The sequence below is a fragment of the Tympanuchus pallidicinctus genome, unplaced genomic scaffold (assembly GCF_026119805.1).
Source record: "Tympanuchus pallidicinctus isolate F22 unplaced genomic scaffold, pur_lepc_1.0 scaffold5, whole genome shotgun sequence".
NCBI classification, from domain to species: Eukaryota; Metazoa; Chordata; class Aves; order Galliformes; family Phasianidae; genus Tympanuchus; species Tympanuchus pallidicinctus.
The window spans coordinates 34,437,461-34,457,168 of NW_026294769.1; the positions used below are offsets into that span (position 1 = coordinate 34,437,461).

The 19,708-nt window shown below is 45.8% G+C and overlaps 1 protein-coding gene across 2 annotated transcripts in view; it reads right to left on the reverse strand.

The window, feature by feature from the left end:
* GAREM1 (GRB2 associated regulator of MAPK1 subtype 1) overlaps nt 1-15,785 on the reverse strand; it is a 100,361-nt gene extending 84,576 nt beyond the window's left edge. The window contains exon 1 of one of the 2 annotated variants that reach the window (XM_052704509.1): nt 15,373-15,785. In XM_052704509.1, coding sequence (XP_052560469.1) covers nt 15,373-15,493 — 121 coding nt within the window. In that variant the 5' untranslated portion in view covers nt 15,494-15,785. The remainder of the gene's footprint in view (nt 1-15,372) is intronic. The other variant, XM_052704508.1, reaches the window with a different exon arrangement.
* Nucleotides 15,786-19,708: the final 3,923 nt, after the last annotated feature.

Here is a 19,708-nt window from a genome sequence, read left to right on the forward strand (position 1 = left end):
TTTTGAGAAAGTTAACTTATGTCTCTACAAACATTTGCTAGTCATAGTTCCTATAGGGGTAGCATCCTAGGGTGAAGTACTTTTTTAGCTTGCTAGAAGATTCACCACAGGTATACGCTGGAGCTCCTCTTGTAACACAAGCACAGAGGTTCATGTATAAAAATGGGAAGTAGAGGGGCCCAGCATGGATGAGACAGCACACCTGAAGAGACAAGGGCAGGTCAGAAACACCCAGCTGTCCCCAGCACACCCATTAACTTTGGCACTATGCACACAGACTTCAGCTTGCCTGGCAAAGAGGACCTGTGAGCATCACAGGTGGCTGCAGCCTTCCCAATGCAGCCTCTCAAGTATCAGCAGCTCTTAGGGCCAGGTGATGAGCACAGCATCCTTTTGCCTTTAAGATGACAATCATTAAACTATGAAACTCCAGGTAGTTCATTTTCTAGTACCTCCAATGCTTAGCACCTGGAGTCTAAACTGGAGTTTAAATTAAGAGCAGTATGAATTATTTCACTCAGGAAACAAGGCTGCACTCCTAAACAATCTTCCCTGGTTTTAATATGAGCAATGGAGGAGAAGCAAAGGAAGTGAGTATGTGACAACTCAAACTCAATTACATTCTACTAGTTAATCAAATACCTGCAGTGCTGTTACGCATGACCGTCCAAAGACAGTTGTCATGGAAGGGAAGGCCATGGAAGGCCAGGAAGGGAACACATGGGCAATTTTTTTTTCCTTCAGAAGTATCAGCTTCACCTAAAATCACCTCATGGTCATTCTGTTTCAGACAGACTGAAGCTGCACCAGCGCATAGGACAGATGCACCAGACCCACGACCTGCCCCAATGCTAACACCATCTGGTCTTTCATCTCCAACTTGCAGTTGTGTTACCCTAGCAGAACAGCTGCCTCTTCTCCCACAGGTTAAAGCTTTCTTCTAACACTGAGTCTGGAATTTACATTTCAGGAAATAAAACACAAACTTCTTGTTAACTCTGAATATGTACTTTATTTTTTATTTTTATATATCAGATCATACAAGCCTGCCCAAAGTCCTCCTCACGGCAAGTAACTTGCATATGAACTCTGAAGGAGGGTGAAGGAAGAAATTAAAGCTTTTTCTTTTCCCCTGCATGCTGCATCATACTCCAGAGTATCTGTTGGGTACACACCTACAGAGATATCTCAGCAAATGTCAAAAACTAAGTGTTGCTAGGGTCATTTGCTTGCTTATCCTTTTGTGGTGTGTTTGGTTACTGAGTCAACTCTCAATGAGCTGTTCAGCCTGCTAGTGCTATTGCTTCAGCAAAAATAAGAATTGCCCTGGTCTAAATGTAGGTCAGAGAGAAGTTCAACAGGATGAGAACAACATCCAAATTTTCCATTGTGGAGCTGCAAAGGTTTTGTATGAAAAAAGACTACTGTAATTTTTCTTAACCAATGAATGAAAGAAAACCTCGCAATTGATTTGACATGTGAAGTATCCCACTTACAGTAACAAAACAGATATACAATAATTGAAAATGTTGGTCTTTTGTCACTAAGACTGAACAGATGCTTGGAAGAGTTACTGTTGCATAAAACGTGCAATGGAAGAGAAGTAAAAAGAGCACTGAATGGTAGAAAATACTGCTACTGCCAGAAAAGCACACAAAAGCCCTTCCTCGAAGGTCTCCCCACGTTATCAGTCTCACTATGTCATTCCATACAGACATTAAAAAACAGCATAAGAATTATCTAGCTGATCAGAAACATTTCTTTGGTTAAAGAAAAGCAAAACAATTTGCACAGGGGTGGATCACACGAAACCTAAATGCAGGCAGCCAGTGACTTAGAAGTGTCAAGACTGTAATCTCTAGGAGCAACGTGGGGGAAAAAAAAAGCATTAACATTTAATCATCTCTGGGCTATACAGAACAGTATGCTAAATTTTTAATTTAAAGTGAGCCAACTCATTCTGAAAGCCTAACGGTGGTCTTATCTGTATATGAGCACAGCAGATGGAAGTAGAAGACTTTGTCCACGGCTACACAACCTTATGGATAGACACAAAGATTGGGAATAAAAATCACAGTTACAGTTGAGACTTCTGATAACACATCTCACTTTCTAGCTTTACTTCTCCATTTGCTGAGTAGTTTTAAATATGTTTCTAACTGTTTAATTCCAGCAGCACATTCATTGGTGCTGGTTCCCATCACCCGGGTGAGCCAGTATTTGGCATGAGTGAAACTCCCCAACGCTCCTTTTTTGGAAGAAATACAATGTGACATTGATTTGAAGCACCACCAATTGAATAGACTCCACATCTTCCAGTAGATGAAAGGCTTACCAGACAGTACGAAAGTTTTGATTTTTAAAACAAATTCATTTCTTTGCCAAAATTAAGGTAAAAATAGCAACTCAAGCAGGGGAAAGCAGGTAAAATTAGTACAAGTGTGCTGTCTCCAAGCTAAGATTCAGCCTGTTGTCCTCCAGAGGCCATGGGCAATGGGATCAGCCCAGCCCACAACACTGGGTCACCAGTCCTGCCCTTCTACAGCACAGCCCTTACCAGCTCCCTCAAAGAAGTTTTCTCCAGATGAAACAACTGTTGCTGTCTACAACTGACCACACTGGAACAGTTTTCAGTGGTGACTGAATAGCAGGACTTCCATTTTGCTTAACTGACCACATCTGCAAACAAGGGGCAATGACAGCCTTACCCACAGACTAGAATCACTACTTGCAGTGCTCTGTTCATCTCTGCAATCCTTCAGCCCCACAGCACTGTGATCAAACACCGCTTTGGGTGACCACTAAATATTTCACAATCAAGAGAAAGTAGACAAGCCTTTGCTTCTGCAATTTCAATCCTTCTGCAAAAGCCAGATACAATCAAATTGCTTCAATACATCTGATGCTGAACTCCAGCTACCATCCGCTAATACCCAGCAAGAGAAACAACTCCCATCCCCCTATTCTTTCTACGCTTGCCAGGAAGAAGACAGATTTATTTCTTTAGGATTAAGATTTTGCCATTGGAACAACTGGATATACCAGTACTGTTGCAACAAATCAGCATAAACCCTAATCTTGTTATAAGGCTATGGGACAGATTAATCCACTGAAAAATCCGGTTTGTTCCAATACAAGCTTTTCTCTAGCTGCCAATGCACAGACATCATCTCAGCAGTCTCAGAAAACCTGTTCAACTCACTGCAGGAAGGAGGAGCACAAATATTTTACGTCGGTGCCGAATGGTGCCACTGCCTTCAATGGGGAATGCTCCACTGACTTCAGCAACTTTGGCATCTTGATGCGTGTTCATATGAAAGTTGGTGGGAAAAAAAGAATAAGGCTAACAACTCAGATTTCACTGAGCTTTGTTTGCATTCATTTCAGGCCTTCAAAACAAACAACCCAGAACGAGAAACCTTACTTTTTATGATCTCAAGCCAAGCAAGTCAAAGCACATCTTTCAACACAGCCTGCTCTCCACTCCTACACAGGGGAAAAAAACAACAGTACCTTACATTTGCATCCCAAAACACAGCGATTTTCTGTCACTGTTATAGTTACTCTTATTAATGCTGAACATTATCAGATGTAACTACAGATTTATCCACTTTATAGATTTAGCTGTAAGATTGGTCCAACAAGACAATCCATTAACCCAGTTACTTACAAACCACTGCAGAAAGACCCAACAATTCTTTAAACTACTTCAGTACCCTACAACATGTGAACCAGTGCCCATTATCATTTTTCATTTATCATGGTATCTTAAAGGAGAAAAAAAGATACTTGATCAGAGAATCATCATTAATTAAAAAAAAAAACAAAAAACAAAACAAACCCACAACTGAGATTCTCAGGGAAAAGAAATCCATTCTGAAGTGACCTAAGAACACAGATCTGCAGCGCTAAGAATCTCACATTAATGAAACTTAGAATGATTACAAATCCGGAGTACACGAATGAGAAAGATTAACTTTTCATTGCAGGCAACACAGGTTCCAATCTACTTTAGTGCTACTGTAGAGAGACAGGAAATAATGTGTAGATTCAGTTTGTTTTCCATTTTGAATTCTCATTGCCAAAGTCACGGAAAAGAAGGTTCAAGCATTTATTTGTCCTTTGCAACCAGAGGTCCAAGCCTAGAAATTAAGACCAATAACTGCTTGATAGTGATAAAGGGAATAACAGAACTACCTGACCAAAAGAAAACCATAGCATTAATGGGGTTTCTGAGCAGCGTGCTGCCATCCAAATCAGCTCCTTTATATACCTCAGTAAGAGAACTGAGGTTTTCCCATACCAGAGGCAAGCATTCCTTATGCTAGAAAGCTCCTTCTCTGAAGCATCTGTAAATACTATGAGGGCCACCAGAGGATACATTTCCAAGAACCTGTTTAACATCAGCTGCCTAGCTGGACAAGCTTAATACTTAAAAGGTGGGAAGTCAGCAGTTAGCATTGCACTGTGCGCTTCTATTGGCCTCCTGTTTATTTCCAAGCACAGCAACAAAATGGTTGCTTTAACTGACAAGCTAAATTTTAGCTGCTCCAAGGAGCCCTTCTTCCAAGGTGCGTCGTTTGGAGTCTGGTCAGGAAGGTCTGGCTGCTGCTCCCTGGATTCAAGATGCCCACAAAAAAACCTTTGACCCTGCCAACCCCATAGCTGCGAGATCCAGAACGTGATTCTAGATTGCCCTGGCAGACGGAAAAGCAGCCTATTCATTCAGACTTTTCCTGGGCACAGCATGAGAGCTGGGGAGCTGCCTATTGTCAATGATTTATAATTAGATGATTTTTTTAAACAGTAGCCAAGCAAGCATGCTCAGCCTTCTCATTATACTGCCCAAGTCCTAAAGAGACACTGTACTCCTTTGTGCTGCATGGCAGTGATCCCTGTCTGAACTTAGGGCATCTTGGACAAACTCCCAATTAAAAATAAAGTAGCCAAAAATGCAGGAGCTCCTCAAGGATAGTTTTCTTTGGCTTTGCAAGAGCTCATCATTGCACTTTAATTTGCCTGCGATTTCTGCAGCATGGTAGGGACGTAATAAAAACAGCTGGGAGCAAGCAGAAGTTCAGCTCTGCTCTCCAGCCAGGATGCCCGCTGGCTGCTCTCCGAGCTGCCTGGCTCGGCTCCCCACGCTGTCAGATGCAGAGCAGGCGCTAATTGATGCGCACTAATTGATGCTGGGGGGCTGCTCTCTGGATGGCAGCTCCAGCAGTGCCACCTCTCCAGTTCCACCTTGTAAAATCCAAGCGCCACTAATGACAGGGTAAGGCCTCTTCAAACACAGGCTGACCACATACACGCACAGAAATTGTTAGGTGTTCAAGGGTAATTAGGCACATGCTTGATTTGGTTACGTTCTGTACAGCAAGAGTATCTGAGCAGTATGGGAATATCAACATGAGAAATGCAAGCAGGACTGCACCTTGTTTCTTCCTGACCAAGAACAATCCTAATCCTGAGTGCAATTAATTCTCATTGTTTCAGGGAAATCTGCACAAACTGAAAGGTACAAAAAGAACACCTTTGTTTTAAAAGAAAAAACAACACATAAGGGATAAGAGGGTAATGTCCCTTTGATAATAGCTTTTATCGTCTTAGGAATGCACAAAAAGAAAAAAGCACCCCCCCCGCAAAGAGGGAAAGCTGCTTTCAGTGAGCAGCATACAGAAATGACAGTGAAGGAAAACCCATCATGCTTCACTTTCCCCTTGAGGAATAATTTATCTTTGCCCACAGGCTATTCAGTCTCAAGATATTTTGTTCCATATTGACAGGAACACAAATGATATTTGACAATACAACCCATAAAGCGCACAACAGGGATGATCCGATCTCTGGACTGCCCTGCATTCAGTTGCAATGGTATAGCAGCTTTGCTACTCATCTCCAGCCACATCCTGGGTTCAGCGATTGCAAAAACATACATGTAAGAAGTCACATTTTGTTTATTCATATAGAACCCTACTATCTCCCTGATTCACACGCACACCAATGCTTTCTATATTCTTCTCCTATGAATATAATGTAGAGTCATATCTGGAGACCAGGGTAGAAAAAAAGCCTGCCATAACAAAATGATAAATATCTCAGACATGATCACATAAATTAGCCAAGACACATTTTTATAGCTTCCTTTAGAGAGGAAAAGGGCTATTTTGACTTTTTACTAAATAGAAGCCTGAACAGGACTGTTAAGATAGAAAAAGAAATAATCTAATGTTCTAATAACTAATCTCTCAGCTAAGACAGAAATCAGTTTACACACACTGAATTCTTCTCCCAGCTAGTCACATTCCATAACAAGTGGGATGTCTTTGGGACAACCTCCCAAACAAGGATTACTACAAGCTCACTCACCCTCTGTAAGTCAAGCAAGAATCTGGTGCCAGTTAAGAGGAAGCATTAGAAGAAAAACCTACCAAATCATGTTCAAGTCCTGCCAGCAAAACCCACTTCAACGAAGCTAAACCAACAGCATGTCAACATAAGAAAAAGAGTACAGGATGAGAGAGATCCCATGCTACCTGCATGGATACATGCCTCCTCCCTGCATCAGGGTCCAAAAACACCTGCTTACATTGCACAGCAACTAGCTGCGTGTTGCATTTCTGGTCTCAGTGTCCAACTCTGCTGTCCCTGCCTGCTTCCTCACCTTTGGTGGCAAATTCAGCTATCACTCCTGGTACGCATACTGCCAAAGACCACATGCTGTCTGGTCTAAGAAACAAGTTCTTGATTCCCATCCCCAATTTCCTCATAGCCAGAGGTTCTTTTCACTTAGAGCAGAAAGAAGAATCATTTGTCTGGGAGCAACAGGACAGAAACAACAGCAGTGCACCAGAAACACTGGAAGAGGCAGAAGGGAGGACTGTACTATTTCAAAACAAGGGAGGATAAAAGAAAACCTGGAGATAGCACCATCTGCTATTGCTAGGCGGTCCTGGGTGTTTTACCTTCGAACGCCCCTGGAAATACCTCCAGATAACCAGTGTTCTATTCAGGTCCAACAGCACAATAGGAGGCTCAGCAGCTGAGCAAAGGGCACAGTAAGGCCAGCAGGAACAGCTTGGAAGTGACTGCCTAAGATACACATAGCTACCTTTCTCCGCTTGTACTTTCAGGTCAATCTTGGACATGCAGTCTCTTTTCAGGAAAGAGGCAATAAAGTTTTAAAGCAAACATTTTTAAAAGGCGAATTCATGTTGCGAGAAGATTCTCCGAGTCTGAGAAGCTGATCATTTCTTCAGTCTCTTTCTAGTGCGCTCTGGAGAAATCATCCTGTAAAAAGGCCAGCAGCACGCAACACTACAGCACCTCCACAAACACCTGACCCAAGACCGCAATAGCGCACAACATGAATAGTTTAATTTACTGCTCTTATAATCCAGAGGAGCTATTCACTCTCCATCTGCAAGAGTTGAGAATATGTTCTTGAACTGCCCTTGAGAATGAGAGCTATTACACAGTTATGGGTCACTCCTTGTGGTTAACAGTACTTGCACAGAAGATAGCAGGCAACTTTCAACCACTCTGGTTGATGACCCTTCAAATATCCTGTCCCTGAGAGGCACCTATTATGCACTGCTCAAACAGCAACCTAAAATCCAAGAAAAGAAACAAAAACAAGAGTGAGAGAACACATTATTTTATCTTCTTCGGATTCTCAAGGCCTCACAACAAATCCCTACGCTATCCTTCAGAAGAAAATAGCTTATTCCTTTTTTTTTTTTTTTTTTTTTTTTTTTTTTTTCCATATCAGCAGTGCAAAAAACATCTTGTGAATAAACAGGTTAGGGCCATTGCTCCCTAGGCTCTCCAGTCAGTTACACACTCCTTCAACTGCCCCAGGTGCTCTAAGATACAGAGAGGAGCCAAGGCCTCGCACAATACGCCCTTCCACAGCACCACACATGGGCCACTGCTGCTCACGCCACAGACTCAGGTCATCTTTGTTAAAACTGCTGCCCAGCAAGTTACCTTCTCACCCAGAACACACGGGAGTTTTGTCATGATCACAAAGACACAAAGCAGAGCAGAGCATGATGCATACAGCCCTGTCAGAGGGGCTTTTCAGTCCCTCGCTTCACCAAAAGCCACTCAATGCCCTGCTCTATGCAGGGACATCTCCCACCAGCTCAGGCTGCCCAGAGCCAATCCAACCTGGCCATGAACACCTCCAGGGATGAAGCATCCACAGATTCTCCGGGCAGCCTGTGCCAGTTTGGGAGCAGGGGATGAAAACAAGGAGACAATGCCAGAAGGGGAATTGACTCACATCCTCCCACACTACAAAGCCTGGAGAGCAGAAAGCACAGGTCTTTGCTTACTCTTGTCTACAGCAAAACTCCTGACAGCGATTTGTGCACCATCTCACCTGCCACAATGAGGCTTGCTGTTTTTCACAGGCAAGTCACCATGGGCTCCTTTGCTGAGATCTCCCAAACCCACAACCCCAGCAGGTCCCAGGGCTCAGTGCAGGCCTGTGCCATGGCTCAAACCAGGGGCTGCTTGCATTTCACAAGGCTCAGACTCACTGCTCTCCACACGAGGGACCTGGTCTGGGAACCAGATGTCAGCCTTCTCATTCCTCCTTCAAACAAACCAAACACCAATGCAGAGCACAGGAGATGGCAGGCCTCCACGCTCAGCCCTCCCCAGCAGGGCCTCTCAGCCCCAGTCCCAATGGGGCCATGCTGGAGGCACTGTGGCAGGGTAGCTCTGCTGGCTGGTGCTAGGCCTCAGCCTTCTGTGCCAGTGCACCGGCAAGGCCACAGTGTTAGGAATCTTACATTGATGTACACCAACACAAAGACCCCAAGGCAGACATGGCCCCGTTCTCAGCAGATGCACTCTTCAATGTGCTCACACAGAACAGAAATATAAAGTTGAGCTACGTCTTTAAGTTAAGGTGTCAGTTGCTCAAATCAGCAGATGTGCCTCACAGATGAAGGCACGGTGAAGTGCACCCCACAGACTTTTCCTTCTACTAATGACATGAAGAAAACTGGCCGCAAACGTTACATGAAATTCATTCCAAAGGAGAAAACCACTTAGAGCACAAATTTCAGATTCAAAGTATTGACTCACTGAGTTTTAGGCAGGTTGCTCTTTGAGTCATACGCAATGCACACTAATATGATGCATACTTTCCTATAGGGGAGGAACTTAAGCTTCCCTAAACCAGCCGACTTGTTACTCCTAATGCCAAGAGGAAACACAGCAACACCCATGCCCTGTGCTGCTGACAAACCACTGCAGGAATGATGGGAACAAACTGCTCACGACATGCACAGAATCCTGGGGCATCACACCACGGGGTCCAACTCCTCCTGCACTGCTTCCTGGCACGCTCCCTTGGGTTGCCTTCACAGTGCTGTTACAGAGAGCACCAACCCATGCAGTCATTGCAGCAGGAACACCTAGTCCCAGAACAGCACCTACAAAGCTTAAGAAACAAAGCCCTTCTTTCTTACACATGTATCACTCATTCCTCAATACCACATTTTGCAACAAGAGCATGTGATTCACTGCACCTCTCTTCTAAGATCAAGAGTTTCATTGTTTAGGACACCTTAATTTTTTTTTATTTTATCTACATCTTGTGCCATATCTAAAAGCTACACATAATTGAAGCTTAAAAAGCCAAGACACTAAGATTCCCCCAGGATTCTGCCACTGTGGTTAAAATTGCAGCTCTTGAATTCCAGTTATAAAAAGACAGATGTTGTTTCATCATCTAACACCTGAACTACAGAACTGCATAGGAAGTTTGCTCTGCTACATACATTGAAGCTTTGCCTAACAGAGTCAGAAATTTAGAAGCAGGAACCACAATCTAGAATTTCTACATCCTGCACAGTAGCAAGAAATCTGAACATTAAGCGTGCAATAAATGAGGGGATGGTAATTACCTGTGTCTGAGCTGCCCTATAGCAGCACTACCACGGCTCTAGTGTAGTGCAAACAGCACACAGGTCACAGAACACACAATATACACAAAACCACTGCAAAATATGAAAGTAGCTAAAAAAAAAAAAAAAATGGATTTTAGGTGTAAAGCAGGTACGCTGCTGAACTGTTATTTGTCTCATTTGAAGCCAGTGGTACTCCTGGGAGCAGGTGTTGCCAAGCTACTGGACTACATCTCCAGCAGGGCACTGTAATCTTCACAGACACCGTTTGGTAGCTGCAGATTTTAAATGAATTAAAAGCTTTTTCAATAAAACGTTCCTGGAACACACCTCTGCCAACAGGGGAAAAAGAAAAACAATGACAAAAGACAACAACCAGTACCAGCGGTTAGCAACCTGTCAATTGTATCTTCATTTGATTATCTTGGTGGAAACACAGCAGACCATAAGGCAAAGGAGGAAACAAGAGAAAGCAAGATGTTTCTGATATTTTACTACAGTGGCAGAACATACAGAACAAGCAACTGGAATTTCAAAGTTGCTCAGCATCTAAGGAAGAAATCAAGTCATGTGGCTATAACACATTTCAGGATTGATAGGTTACAAAAAAAATAATAATTTAGTCTACCTGCACAGCGCACAACATCTGTAACCTACCAACAGAGCACACAGCAGCCAGCCATACCATGAGTGGGAAGTCAGATCACAGCATCTGCTCAAAGCCTCAGCACATCTGAAGTCCCTTTTCTGGTCTACTTGAAAGCCACGTCCCACCCCCACATGATTCACACCCCCTCACACCAACAGCAGGCTACCGAGGAGCTCTGCAGCAGTTTCTTGAGAGGAAGAGGTCATTCAGGACAATCAAAGCAGGGGCAGCAGCACCCAGAATAAAAAGAACAAGATTCTTTGTAGTTTCCAAGCATTGTCTGGCCACACAGACAACCCGCATTTGTGGACTGACGCAATATGGAATTGTCATTATGTACACAGCCAAGATGTTCTCTCCAGTACGATCGTCTTTGATAAGCTGCAAGGGCGCTCGGTTTCAACTTATTTACAACTGGCATAAGCCCCACAATAACGTGCTGCAGGAAACAACAGGCCACTGAGACTGCTGGAGCAGAAGGATGTCAAAGGGAAAGGCTGTAAAAAGGAGAGAGAAAAAGAGTACCTGAATACTTACAATAAATAAAATCTTTGTCCCCAGGAGCAGTAGCAGCACAAACTCGCTGTTCACCCCACCGCCGCTCTTCACTAGAGTTCTGCCAGGACTAAGGAATCACTTTTATAAAAAGATTGCTGCCTATTACATAGATCTTTCCTTCTTTCTGGCCACTATTTCTGTCATTTCACTTTAAAGTAACCACACATTCACAGAAAAGAATACCCTTCTGAGTCTTAATGGCTTGTAATGATCCTCCAGAAAAAGATCACTGTTGTTTTTACATAGCACACAGCAGGGAATCACTTCTCCACCAGCTGAGGGCTTCCCCCAACCCAGCCAAGTGCCACATCTGATCTCTACAGCATATTTCCCTAAAACATTATTAGAGCACGCATAAACGTGCTCATCCCTTGTGGAAAAAAAAAAAAGAAGTTGCACCAGAGGATCACATGCCCTCTTAATCCCAGAAACTTCAGTCTTCATACACAAGGCCTGGATTTCTGTGAACTCTTTGCAGCCAAACTGTGGGTCACAGCTCTCAGCTGGCAGTCTGCTTCTTGGCTGCACAGCAGCAGGGTGAAAGGGAGTCCCACCAAGCACAAGAGCAAGCAGTGAGCTTACACAGGAATGCTCAGCCTGATGGTCAGCTCTATGCAAAACAGCATTTTCCAGATCTTAACCCAAATAGCACTTCTCTTTTACCCTCCAAAGTTATCCTAGAAAAACAATCACCAGGAAAGCAAAGTGTTGAAATAACCACACTCAGCATCACTGCACCTGAACAAGTTAGAAGAAAACAGTCATGTTTTCACGGAGCACTGGAACAGGCTGCCCAGGGAGGTGGTGGAGTCTCCTTCTCTGGAGATGCTCAAGACCTGCCTGGATGCCTACCTGTGGACCTGCTGTAGGGAACCTGCTTTGGCAGGGGGTTGGACTCAATGATCTCTGGAGGTCCCTTCCAACCCCTACAATTCTGTGATTCTGTGATTCAGTTTTTGCCTTCACTACTCTTTATCCAAAAACAGCCACCCCGAGCCTCTTTGTGCATCCGCCTGCATGTTCTCAGTCCAACTATGCACACCTCTAGCCATAAGGCTACAGCCAGGCTCAGACATGAGCCCTTTCTGCTGCAGGTTCCCAGTGCTAAGTACTCTTTCAGTAGCTTTGTATTTGAGTTGCCCTCTGGAAACATTCAGGCTGGAAAAGCATTCCTCTCAGAGCAACATCATTTGCTCTACTTTTTCAGTCAACGTTAACAATATTCACCAGGAAAATATTAAAACACAAAGCTGACTAAAGCAAACACACAGGCATTAGCCATCTTCAAAATGGCCATCTCAAAAACTTAACTTGGCATACAAAAGGATAACTGGAACCCAACCAAACAGTCCTAGAATTTCACCTGAGAACTAGATACTAACAAAGTTATCATTTAAGGATAGATAAGGTAGGCACTGCTGCTTAACTGCTCCACCTTGATGCAGCGAGAGACTACCTCCTTCCAGCCCTCCTTTATCCCATGCCATCCAGAAAAATCCTCCCTTCTTGCAGAGGACTGAATTTAGTGCACATCAATATTTCATAACTTCATCCTGTCAAGAAATCAAACAGAAATACTTAAGGGCACTCTTCCAGGAGATGCACATCTTAACTCCAAGCATGAAACCACATTCATCATAGCCCTTCTCCCCCTTCCAAACACAAGGCCTGAAGGTGAGGCAGCAGTGAAAAACATGAGATCTTGTATGCATATAATGTAAGAGCATTACCCATGGTGCACTACTTCCATTAAAAAAATGCAGAAACAATGCAGCAAAGCTGGCCTGGTCTCCTGTGAAGAAAATATATCTCCAGCATTTCAGCCCCCCTTTACCTCCTGGCGCTACACAAGAAATGAACTCCATCCCAGCACCTCACGATGATCAGATACCCAGTCTGAAAAACAATCAGCTGCTAGGACAGAGCAGCCAGCCATGAAGACACAGGATCACTGAACGCCTTGGTTTGGAAGAGACCTCAAAGATCATACTGGTCTAACCCCCTTTGCTGTAGGCAGGGCTGTCCCCCACCAGCTCAAGCTGCCCAGGGCCCCATCCAATCTGACCTGAACAACTCCAAGGATGGGGCATGCACTGTTTCTCTGGACGTCCAGTGCCAGTACCTCACCCACTTCTGAGAAAAGAATTTCCTCCTAACATCTAATCTAACTCTCCCTTCTTTTAGTTTAAAACTGCCTCCTCTTTTCCTATCAAGTCAGAAGGCGCCTGAAGACAGATATTACCATGTGCAGTGCATGCAGCTCCCACCAACCTCAACAGGAACTCAGCTCTTCAGGAACAGAACAGGCCACTTCCACACCATTACTGCTCCAATGTGCTGGTGACTACCTGCAAGCTGTATCTTCAGAGAAGTGGAGATGAGAGCTTTACCCTAACCTGCCTTAGGCAGTGGCACAGGATTACACACATTTGGAACAGATTTTGCACTTCCTTCAGAACCACATCAAGAAATTCTGACAGAGCTCTACTTGGCAGCTTTGCAGGACAAAGACAGGCACCACAAGGCAAGCTCCCAGGACAAGAGTTGCTCAAGTTACCTGTCAACACACTGCATGTTCCCTGCTTATCTCCTCAGGACACCATGCACTGATTCATGACTCTTGTTCCTCTTGATGCAAGACAGCTTCCCTTGAAGATAGGAAAAGCATCCTCTTCGTACCACTGAGACCGGCGTCTGAGTTCTTTATAAAATATTGATCTGTCTGCCATCTGCAGTCCCTTAAGTTAAAAGGTACATCTGCACGATGAGGGAAGGCAGGCCTGAGAGCCTTTGTCTGTTCCCTGCACAGCTGCCTCTGTCTGGGCATCCCAGGACATGGTCACACAGAGCCCAGGACTGCCCACGTCCACCTATGTAGTGATGTGCTTCAGGTGTGAGCAGGCGACAAGCAGCCCTTGCAAAAAGCCAGCAGTACTTCTGTCTCTGCAACGTTCTTCTCACCTGATCTGGCACAAGACACCCCCCAGAAAACACACCCAAAGAAGGGGAGGAGGGGAAAAGATTGCTCACTTCTGAACATCCACAGAGCTCTCTCATCTCCCTCCAGAGGGAGCAATTCTAGAGGGAGCAGAAAGGCTGAGAAGGAGCCTGACATACAGAGAAGGAAATCAGTAAGTCATCAATACATGTGCCCTGTTAGAGCCTGAACCGCTGCCAGGAATTGCAAGTGAATTGATAGCCTTAAGTGCAGTGACTGGAGGCCATCTTGGCTGCTTCAGGGACAGGAGGTACTACCACAGGAGGAACTCCTTCACACAGCAGCTTTACCATTATTGCAGGACAACATCGGTTTGGCAGCACGAAGAACAGCCCGCTGCAGCTAAAATGGCAGAGCAGCTTTCACCAGCCTGCTCCAGCATGGCAGCTCTGGGCAAAGGCTGGGAAGCGTGCCGCACAACCAAGGGACAAAGTCAAAAAGCCCTGGCTGGGATTGCTGCAGGGTTATGGGAGCTGCAGTTAAGCAATAACCCAGTCCCAGTCCTGCCTAGCACACGGGGAGTCACAGCACACAGCACTCACTCTCCTTTCTCACTTTTCAAACCAGCGGAAAACTTTGTGAGAGCTCCGATCTGTTCCAGCAAGCAACTACAAGGCCACTTCATATACTAACAAAACGCACAGCCCAGACACGTTTCCAAATTTTGAGTTATCCTCTGCATTCCGTCAGGGATGGGAAAGCAGGACGGTTTCAGGGAGCCACGATGCAACGCCATCGCGAAGCAGCAGTGCGAGCCTCCGGAGAAACCCCTGCGCTGCCCAAGCACCGAGCGCTGCCTCCTCAGCGGGCACCGCCGCCACCCAGGCTGGCTCCTCATCCCCTGGGCTGGAGGCACACGCACACCGATTGGTGCAGGTGGGCGCCCAACGGAACAGCAGTACGAAGTTGTCCGGGAGCCGTGCAGGCACCTCGCGTCACCCCTGGTTCTCACAGCTCCGCCGCTTTCCTAGCGAGCTGTGACAGGCGACGAGCCCGGCTCCGCCGTGCAATATTCCCCCTCCTCGGCCCTGCTGCAGCATCGCGCCACCGCACCGGCTCTCCTCTCACACCGCTCTAACCTGGGCTGGCGGCGAGCAGCCTCCCGCAGCCCGTCACGCTTCGCTCAGTCGCGAGCCCGAGCCCCGCGGCACTGCCGACACCGGAGCCCCGGGGCCTCGCGGCCGCCCCCTGCACGGCTGAGAGCGGCCCGACCCCCGAACGGCCCCGCCGCCCGCCCCACGCACCGCTGTCCAGCCGGGCGATCTGCGGGAGGCGGTAGGTGCTGACGAGCAGGTCCAGAGGGACGGCCACCGCGCTCCACTTCACGTCCTTCAGGCTGAAGCCCAGCGAGGAGCCGGGGTCCATCTTCCCGCCTGGCCCGGGCAGGGCAGCGGCGCGGAGGGGAGGGAACCGGGCGGGCAGCGCAGGCGGGGGTCGCTCCCACCCGGCGGGACGGCGGCGTAAGGGAGGGAGAGGGAGGGAGGGAAGCGGGGAGGCAGCTCGCCGCGCTCAGCGCCGGCTACCGCCGCGGGACATGCTGGGCTAAGCAGAGGGGGAGGCCCGCCGAGCGGCCGACGCTGCTCCCGCCGCCCCACGGCACCGGCTGGGGCCGCCCGCCGCCGCGCCTGGCCCAGGAAGCGCCATCCCAGCACTGACTAATCAACAGGGTGCGAGCAACGCCTGCGCAGCTGCCGCTCCTCCCCGCTCCGAAAAGGAAAGTGCCGGGCTGCCCGCCCGGCGGGGCGCGCCGCCGCCCGGCCCGGCCCTCTCACTCCACCCTCCGACCGCTCGCCCGACGTGCAGGGGCGGGGCGGCCGCCTCGGGCTGCAGGTGGGCGCGGGCGCTGGGCGACCCCGCACCTGGAACTGCCGCCCAGAGCCGTGGGGCGATAAGGCTGCGGGTTCGGGGCTCGCGTCAGGCACGGAGCTAACACCAGACCGCGGGGCTCTGCGTGTGCGTTTATGCTTCGTTATCAGTCCGCCTGTTTAGCGTAGCGAAGTTCCATCCTACATTAAAAAACAAACAAACAAAATTAATTATGTACTAACTTTATTATTTTGTTTTTCACTCATCAACCACAAATGGGGTTTCAAGAGTGGAGAGCAGTACACAGGCACTGGAAGAAGATCTCTGGTGTATTTATACTGCTGTCACTGCAGGCATAGGTATTGTGTACCCTATTCAGTTCTCCTAACAAAACTGCAAATCAGCTGATCGTTCTCCTTTCTCAATGCTCTCTGTGATTGAGCCCCTCATAAGAAGTACACTGAGGCCCCAGAGTGCATCCAGAGAAGGGTAATGAGTCTGTGAGGGGTCTGGAGCACAAGTGTGATGGGGAGCAGCTGAGAGAACCGGGACTGCTCAGTCGGGAGGAGGCTCAGAGGAAACCTTATTGCTCCTTATAGCCCCCTGAAAAGAGGTTGCAGGAACTGGGAGTCAGCCTCTTCTCCCAGGTTAACAGTGATAAGACAAGAGGTGATGGCCTTAAGTTGCACAAGGGGAGGTTCAAGTTGGATATCAGCAAAAATTTCTTCTCCAAAAGAGTGCAGAAGCACTGGCATAGGATCCCCAGGCAGGTGGTGCAGTCACTGTCCCTGCAGGTGTTCACAAACTGTGTGGATGTGGCAGTGAGGGCCGTGGTTAGTGGGCATGGTGGGCATGACGGTTGGTCTAGGTGATATTAGTGGTCTTTTCCAACATTAATGATTCTGTGATGCAGTGAAGTCTTGTGTGATCTCCACGAGGTCAAACTGGGAGTTAGGAAAAGGTTTTTCACCAGAGAGTGGTCAGGCAGTGGAACAGGCTCCCAGGGCTATGGCACCGAGCTGCCAAAGTTCAAGGAGTGCTGCACAACACACTCAAAGGGTTTGGATTTGGGTGGTTCTGCGTGGAACCAGGGGTTAGACTTAGTGATCCATGTGGATCCCTCCCAACTCTGGATACTTTTTGATAAAACAAAATGTTTTTCTACCCCCCATAGCTCCTTATCTGCCTGCAGCCCCCCCACCCCTCGCTCTTCCTGTCCTGTATCAGGCCCAGCCATAGCTGCGTGCTATGTGGCTGCTGCCAGCAGTACTACAAGAACAAGGAGAGCTGAGACAGATCTGTTCTTGTTCTGGTTGGCTGCAGACAGACTTGTCCATGCTCTAAGATGAAATGACCACTATGGAAGCCAGAAGGAGTGAACAAACTCAAGTTAACTTGCTTTAAAGGGGTCTGGGTAGGGGTTTCCCATCCCTATGAAAGTCCTTCATTCTCTGAACTCGGTCCTGGTGATGTTAGATTCCACTTACTGGAATTGCTAGATTCACAAATATGAGACAGTGGATTTTATTTTTTTTTCAAAGTAGTTTCCTTTTTATGAAGTTTGCAGAATGCTTTGAACTACTTCAGTGAATTAAGCTATTGAAGTGCAAAGTGATATAATAGCTAAAAGCACTGCTGTCAAAATATGGAAAGCCGAAGTATGGTTTTAACTTGCTTAGGTTTGCCAAGGTTTTTATGCGTGAGGCGAAGCAGATCAGGTCAGACTGGGATTCACTGAGACCAGGAGCATGGGTCTGTCAAGAAGTGGCTTTAAAAGCAACCTACGTTAATTTCAGGACAGACACAGCCTCACCTCACAGGCTTCTCTCAGACATCACACAGCACTGCTGCTTGGGCAGAAACATTTCTCTCACAAAATCACAGAACCGTAGAGACCTCTGGGTATCATGAAGTCCAACCTCCTGCTAAAGCAGGTTCCCTACAATAGGTTGCCCCTTGGTTACTGCTAATTTTTCTTTACAGATTACTTTCTCCTTCAGTTTTAGGTGTGTCATACATCTATTAAGCCTGTCTTCATATACAGTCATGCCAGTGTCATCTTCCATCAGTAGAAACCCAACTTCTTCTTACCCATTCCACTGGAACAGGATGCATATTTTTAAATGCAATTTAGAGATACCATTTAAATTTAATTTAGTTATTTACAAGCAAAAATAAATTGTAAAGCCTATTATTATTTAACTGTTCTACTGGAGCTCTAAAATTGACTTTGTAATGTGTCCTACCTGTACTGCAGCTGAACCTTCTTGAAGTATGTTTTACTACTGCATACAAAGTATTCAAATCACTAGAACATAGAATCTCACAACTCTTTCTTGTGTTAACTGTACCTTATGCATAATTAACACTTCAGATATAACCATTTCTCTGATGTTTAGCAATGCCTCAGTCATTCAGTGATCTCTTACCCAAGTCTCCTGCTGGTGCTGCAAAATACTAACAAAGCCGCCAGATCTTTAGAGAAATGAATGTTGTCACATCTGCTCCAGGACTGGGGCCTCAGTTATGTTGTATCACAGTTTTTGTGCATGTATCTTTCAGGCAGCAGAGACTTTTTTTTTTTTCTTTTTTCTATGTATGTATGGGAAATTGTAGCCACAAAGCCACATGGAGTGGCAAAAGGGACTCAATAACTCCAAAACCTATTCTTCAAAGCATTCTGAACTGACAGGATCTCATGTTGATTTCTTAACATATTCATGTACCAGGAAGAAAAAAAAAAAAACAACACAGTATTTATTCAATTGCCAATAAAATGATTTTTAAAGCATTTAGGGTGATCATCAGTTCATATCTACACAAACGATGGAAATGGAGCTGTATTAAACAAACTAAGTTTACCGTGAATCTTCTAGCTTGCTTTATACTGTAGAAAGCATACACTAAATGGATTTCCAAGCCTCATTCTGTAAGATTCGTGTGAAGCCATTTATGTCAGCATTTCTTTCATCACCTATGAAATGGCATTCCTTCTTCCCTCATGACTTTCCCCTTTATCAAAGGCCCGATTAGCTGAATTTACGAGTATGGTGGAAAACAATAGGAGATGCTTTGGTCATTTCAGAATCAGATGCTAAATGCCAACTTTTCTCTGAGGTGAGCGGGGAGCTCAAAGATAACAACATTTGATATAGTTGACAACTGTGAATCTCTTGTTTTGAAAGAGAATGCTATTCCTGCTCTACTGATAAAAATCTTTCCTCATGCAAAGTATTCTGAAGAGATTTGAGCAACCTGATACATTTGTTGTTGTTTGGAAACGTAAATATTTCACCTCCCTAAGATGAGCCAGTGACCGGATAGCACCTAAGCCAATGTAACAGAAAACCCAGTAAAATTAAATGACGTATGGAAGGAATTCTTATTATACAGAGAAACAACAAAACCCCTACTGCCCTCTTTTATTGATTTATATTCATTGTTGGGAAGAGGATGAAGAACCAAATAGAGACACAAACTCCAAGAACCAGTAGCAAAACTTGTGTGAGTTCAGGTCAGCTTAAAGTTCAGAACTGCTGAAGGCAGAACTGCAGAATTTGGTCAGTACAGAAGATGGCAAGGAAGTGAACTAACTCAGCTGGATCATGAGATTTTTCAATGACATGAAAGAAAACAGAAAGCAGGTCAAATTACTGAATTATGAATAAACATGTTAAACAACTGGAATTAAAAGATAACAAGGAAGCTGGAGGAAAAAGTGCAGTGAGAAGACCAAGGAAATAACTGGTCTGTTGTTCTACAGAGGGAGAAATC